Source organism: Pteropus alecto, unplaced genomic scaffold (genome assembly GCF_000325575.1).
Source record: "Pteropus alecto unplaced genomic scaffold, ASM32557v1 scaffold3, whole genome shotgun sequence".
Lineage (NCBI taxonomy): Eukaryota > Metazoa > Chordata > Mammalia > Chiroptera > Pteropodidae > Pteropus > Pteropus alecto.
In genome coordinates this window covers 55,893,490-55,899,720 of record NW_006442484.1, presented here as the reverse complement: position 1 = coordinate 55,899,720, position 6,231 = coordinate 55,893,490, and the positions used below count along the sequence as shown (strand labels likewise).

At 33.7% G+C, this 6,231-nt stretch overlaps 1 protein-coding gene across 1 annotated transcript in view; it reads left to right on the top strand.

The window, feature by feature from the left end:
* Positions 1–6,231, top strand: part of HIBCH (3-hydroxyisobutyryl-CoA hydrolase) — a 73,973-nt gene that overhangs the window by 35,890 nt on the left and 31,852 nt on the right. The window contains exon 6 of the mRNA XM_015596791.2: positions 1,849–1,927. Coding sequence (XP_015452277.1) covers positions 1,849–1,927 — 79 coding nt within the window. The remainder of the gene's footprint in view (positions 1–1,848; positions 1,928–6,231) is intronic.

Here is a 6,231-nt window from a genome sequence, read left to right as displayed (position 1 = left end):
TCCCTCGATAAAGGTCCGATATCCAAAATATACAAAGAACTCATATGACTCAATAACAACAAAAAATCAAACATCCCAATAAAAAAATGAGCAGAGGACCTGAACAGACACTTTTCCCTAGAGGACATACAAATGGCCAACAAATATATGAAAAGATGCTCAACATTGCTAGCTATTAGGAAATGCCAATCAAAACCACAATGAGATACCATCTCACACCTGTTAGAGAAGACATAATCAACAGGACAGGTAATAAATGTTGGAGATGTTGCGGACAAAAAGGAATCCTCATACACTGCTGGTGGGATTGCGAATTGGTACAGCCACTATGGAAAACAGTCTGGAGATTCCTCAAAAAATTAAGAAAACCCTAAAGACTGCACAAGAATTGATCTACCATAAGATCCAGTAATCCCTCTCCTGGGTATTTACCCCAAAGACTTTAAAACCCATATCCGAAAAGGTATTTGCACAGTGATGTTCATAGCAGCATTATTTGGCCAGGCCAGGACGTGGAGGCAACTGGAATATCCTACGATAGATGATTGGCTAAAGAAACAGTGGTACGTATATACAATGGAATATTACTCAGCGAAGAGATGACAGCATTATTCACAGTGGCCAGGACGTGGAGGCAACTGGAATATCCTACGATAGATGATTGGCTAAAGAAACAGTGGTACGTATATACAATGGAATATTACTCAGCCATAAGAAGAGATGAAATACTGCCATTTGCGACAACATGGATGGATCTCGAGATAATCATGCTAAGCAAAATAAGCCAGACAGAAAAAGTAAAAAATCACATTATATCACCTATATGCAGGATATAAACCTAAAAGCAACATAGTGGTTATCAGAGGATAGAGGGTGAGGGATGAGGGGTGAAGTGGATGGGGTAAAAGGGGTCAAACATACGGTAGCTGAAGGAAACTGGACTTTGGGTGGTAAAAACAATAGAATATATAGATGTCAAATTATAATGTACACCTGAAAATTACATAATTGTATTAACCGATGTTACCTCAATAAACTGAATAATACTAAAAAAAAGTTTGATCTTGCAAAAAAGTGGAAGCCCTATAAGGAGAAATAGAGAAAACCACCATTTTAAGAGAAAATTTGAACATAACTTCTTTTAGTAATGTGAAACAGATATGCTCAGTATATGTACATAGCTACGCATTTTACATGTGTGCACATATATACCTCTTATTTTTTTTTTGTTCAGATGTGTGTTTATTCACATTGTTTATTCAAAGATGACTGTTTACCCTTTTCAGTGACATTCAACAAATGAGAGAGACTTTCAGCCAACCTTTTTATTTTCTAAAACTTGTGTTTAGTAACCAATTTTTAAGAGATATGGTTGGCCCCATTAAATGTGAGAAAAATGATGTTGCTAATTTTATTTGATGAAATAGATAAATTTGTTAATATTCTATTCAATGCTACTGAAATTTGCTAGAATAGCTTGGTTGTGCTATTTCGATGATTGGTTACACTAACAACACTCAGTGGTTCTAGGAAGAGTCGGTATTCTATAATGCTGCATCTAGTTTGAAATGAGAAGGAACTGGGGAAGAGGACATGAAACATAACAAAATAGATTGAAAACATCTCAGCTAAAACAAATCTATTCTAGTTATCAGGGATACCCGTGTATCTTTTGCCCAGTAAGTTCTTCTGAAATTATGTTGTTGAGGGTTTCCCTCCAGTCTATCCTCTGAAAGATATTCCTATGGAACATAAAGATAATTTACTCGGTTGTAACTTTTGTGAGTGTGTGAATTTTTATTTATTACAGTATTTAAAAACATTTATTTTTTTATCTTATTTCCTTAGGGAGCTGGTCTCTCAGTTCACGGACAATTCCGAGTAGCTACAGAAAAGACTGTTTTTGCAATGCCAGAAACTGCAATAGGTAAAAAAAATAAAAAATATTTTCATAATTACTTTTAGAATCATCTTTGATCCACATCAGATTATAGTATTGTTGAAGGATGATGGAATCTTGTATGAGATAAAGCAATGAAATAACTTTTAAAAAGAAATTAGAATAGGACGATACCTAAAAATTTGTATTAGCTCAGTAAGTATATCTGAAAACACAAAAGCAAGAATGTTTAACTGGAGATGCTAAAATACTGTAGTTAATTTTAGATAAAAGATTATTAAGGGAAGATATTCTTGGATTCAAATATCTATTTTGAATTTTTTGCATATACTATGAGGTATAGATCAAAGGTGTAGATCAAAAGTTTATTATTTTGTGTATGGAGATATAATAGTTCCCACCTCATTTTTTTTAAAGCTATTGTTTGTCCACTGATTGCTTTTGCACCTTTTTTATATGTGTTGATCTTGGTGCCAATACCACAATGTCTTAATTGTTGTTGCCTTAAAGTAAGTTTTGATAGTGACTTTATAGTGACTTGATCAGATAGTGACAATCTTCTAATGTTGTTCTTTCCTCCCCCAAGTTGTTTTGACGGTGCAGATGCTTTGTATTTCTACATGAATTTGAGTATTTGTCAATTAAAATAGAAAAGCCTGTTAGAATTTTCATTTGGATTGTCTAGAATCTGTCTTTTTAGGGAGAATTGACATAATAGAGTCTTTGGACCTGTGAGCATGGTATATTTATTTAGGTCTTTAATTTCTTTAAGCCAAGTTTTGTAGTTTTCTGTGTATAGGTGTTACACATCCTTTTTCAGATTTATTCTTAAGCATTTCATATTGTTTGATGCTATTGTAAGTGATATTTTTAAAAATTCAATTCTAATTGTTAGTTACCAATATATAGAAATACAGTTGATTTTTTTTTTTTATTGACTTTGTATCCTGCATGCTTGTGAAGCTCACTTATTAGTTCTAGTATATTTTTTTGTAGATTGCATTGGAGTTCCTAAATAGATAGTTGTCATTTACAAATAAAATGAGTTTTACTTTTTCCTTTCCAATCTGTATTTTTTTCCTTGCTTTATTACATTGGGCAGAATCTCCAATACAGTGTTGAACAGGAGTCTTGAGAGTAGACATTCTTGCCCTTTTCTTGCTCTTTGGGGAAAACAATCAGTTCTTCGGCAATTAAGTATATTGTAGCTTTTTCATAGATGCCTTTATCAGGATGAGGAAGTTTCCTTCTATTCCTAGATTGCTGAGGGTTTTTATTAGGATTAGAATTTGAGTTTTGTCATATTTTTTTTTTCAAATGAGATGACCATTGCTTTTTCTTTTTTAGCTTGTTAATGTTGAAGTACTTTGGTTTTCCAACATTAAACTAACCCTGAATTGCTAGGATAAATCTCACTCTGGTATGATGTTTTATACTTTTTATGTTTTTGGGTTTGATATACTAAAGTTTTATTTGGAATTTTTGCTTCTGTTTTAATGAAGGATATTTATCATCTGTGGTTTTCTTGTAATGTCCTTGCTTCATTTTCTGGAAGAGTTTGTGTTAAAATTGGTATCAATTTTTTTTTCTGTTTGGTAGAATTCACCAGTGAAAGCTATCTAGGCCTGGAGTTGTCTTTGTGGGAAGGTTTTTAACTACAAATTCAGTCTTTAATACATATCAAACTAGTCAAGTTATTTATTTCTTCTTGCACTAGCTTTGGTAGTTTAGGTCTTTTAAGAAATTTGCCCAGTTTATTAGCATAAAGTTGCTCATAACATTCCCTTATTATCTTTTTAGCATCTGTAGAATTTATAGTGATATCTGGCCCTGTCATTCTTGATACTAGTACAAATTACAATTGTCTTCTTTTTTTCAGTTAAGTCTAATTAGAGATTTTATCTTAAAAAATCAGAGTTTTCGGTTCCATTTATTTTCTGTTTTTGTTCCAATTTTATTACTTCCTTCTACTTATTTTAGGTTTTATTTCCTTTTCTTTTTCTAGTCTCCTAAGGTGAAAGCTGAGATAAATGATTTGAGACCTGGGTGTTCTGTTCCGTTCTATGCGGATTTTTGAATTTCAGTACTTTAAAGTTGTTTTTATACTGTCTTCTTTTATGTTGTTTCCTATGAGAAATCTGCTTTCATTCGTATCTCTCTTCCTCTGTAAGTAAGTGTCTTTTTATTTTTTCTGGCTGCTTTTAAGATTTTTCTACTGATTACTTGTTTTGGGCTGTATGATTAAGATGTGCCTTAGTGTAGTTTTCATATTTCTTATGCTTGTGTTTATTGAGCTACTTAGGTTTACAGTTTTTGTCAACTTTGGAAGTTTGACATTTCTTCAAATATTTTTTCTGTCTCACTTTTCAGGAGCTCTGTTTAAAGTTAGGCTCACTCATGCATTGTTCATTTAAACATTTGTTCTTATTTTTCATTTTAGGTAGTTTATATTTCAATGTCTTTAAGTTCACTAATCTTTTCTTTTGCAAAAACTAATCTGTACTTAATCCCATTCAGATATTTTCAATCTATTCATCTTAGTTTACATCTACAGAAGTATCATTTAGGTCATTTTAAAAAAAATGTATATGTATACTTTTTATTTCTACTTAACTTTTTGAACATATAGGATATATGTATTATAAATGTGTTAATGCCCTTGGTTACTAACTCTTATGTTTATGTCAGTTCTGGATCAGTTTTGATTGATTGTTTGATTTCATTATGGGTAGTTTTTTTTCTACTTTTTTAGATGTTTGGTAATTTTTTATTGGATTCTAGACATTGTAAACTCTGGGCATTGGATAGTTTCGTATTTTAAATGTTCTTGAGCTTGCTTCTGTGATGAAGGTAAGTCACTTGGAAACAGTTTGATCCTTTTGAGTTTTGTTTAAATGCAGGATTGGAGGAGCGCTCAGGCTAGTGCTAATTACTTCCCACTCTTAAAGAAGGACCTCTGTATCCTGCTCAGTGCTCCATGAATCATGAGTTTTTCTTGTCTGTCCATTGGGAACATGCACTATTCCCAGCTCTGTATCGGTTCCCAGTACTGTTCTCTGTAATCCTTTTTTATGGTTCTTGCCCTAGCCTCAGGTAGTTTCTTCTTGCACAAGCATTGTTGGTACCAAGCTGAATACTTACAGGAGAACTTCTGCAGGTTTCTAGAGTTTTCTCTCAACTCTTTCTTCTCTGGTGTTCTGTTCTGGAAATTATAGCTGCCTCAGTCTGCCTGGACTCTTAATTTCATCCCTTCAAATCAAGGACTGGACTATGCTGGGCCTGGGAATTTTCTCAAGGTATTAAGCTGGATATCTTGTAGGGTTTACTTCACTTGTTTTCAGATAGTCAGAGATCACTTCTTCTATTGCTTGATAGTCTAGTATATTGAAAACCATTATTTCATATATTGCATCTGTTTTTATACTTGCTTCGGGTAGTAGGGTAAATCTGGTCTCTATTTCACTATATTGTCCATAGTTAGTTTCTTGAATGGCTATTTTAGGTTAGATGATTAAAGAGTCTTCCCAAAGAGATGCATGCCCTTTAAGCTGAGATTTGAATGACAAAGAGAAGACAACAGAATACTGTGGCATTAAGAAAAGTTAGTCCAAAGACCCTAAAGTAAGAATGAACTTCACCTGTTTAGGTAACCAGATAAAGGCAACTGTCTCAGTCAAGGGCAGGAGTGATATAGTATGCTCTTGAAGAGGTGCGTGGGGACTCTTGAAAGAGGTACATGGGGACCTCTGGTGAAGAGTTTGCATTTAAACCTAAATATCATGGGAAACTGTAGGAGAGTTTAAAGCAGGGAGTGGCACGATCTGGTTTACATTTTAATACCATTATTCTGGCTGCTGTGAAGATAATGGATTGTAGAGGTGCAAGAGTAGTAGCAGTGAGACTTGTTAAAAGGTCATTACAGTCATGTATCACTTAACAACAGGGATACATTCTTAGAAATGTGTCATTAGGTGATTTTTTCATTGTGTGAACATCATAGAGTACACATAAACAAAACTAGATGTTGTAGCCTACTACACACCTAGGCTGTGTAGTATAGCCTATTGCTTCTAGACTACAAGCCAGTACAGCAGGTTAATGTACTGAATACTGTATGCAGTTATAATGCAATGGTAAGTATCTAAACATAGAAAAAGTACAGTAAAAAATATAAAGCAAAGTTTCTGTGTGTCTGTGCACATGTGTTTTGGGGAGTGAGAGAGGGCTGTGGAGGAAGGTGATATTGAGAGGGAGGAAGGGGAAGAGGAAAGGAAGAAAAGGAAAGAAAAAGAGAGCTGAGAATAGAGATCCAGAGAAATTAAATCTTGAGG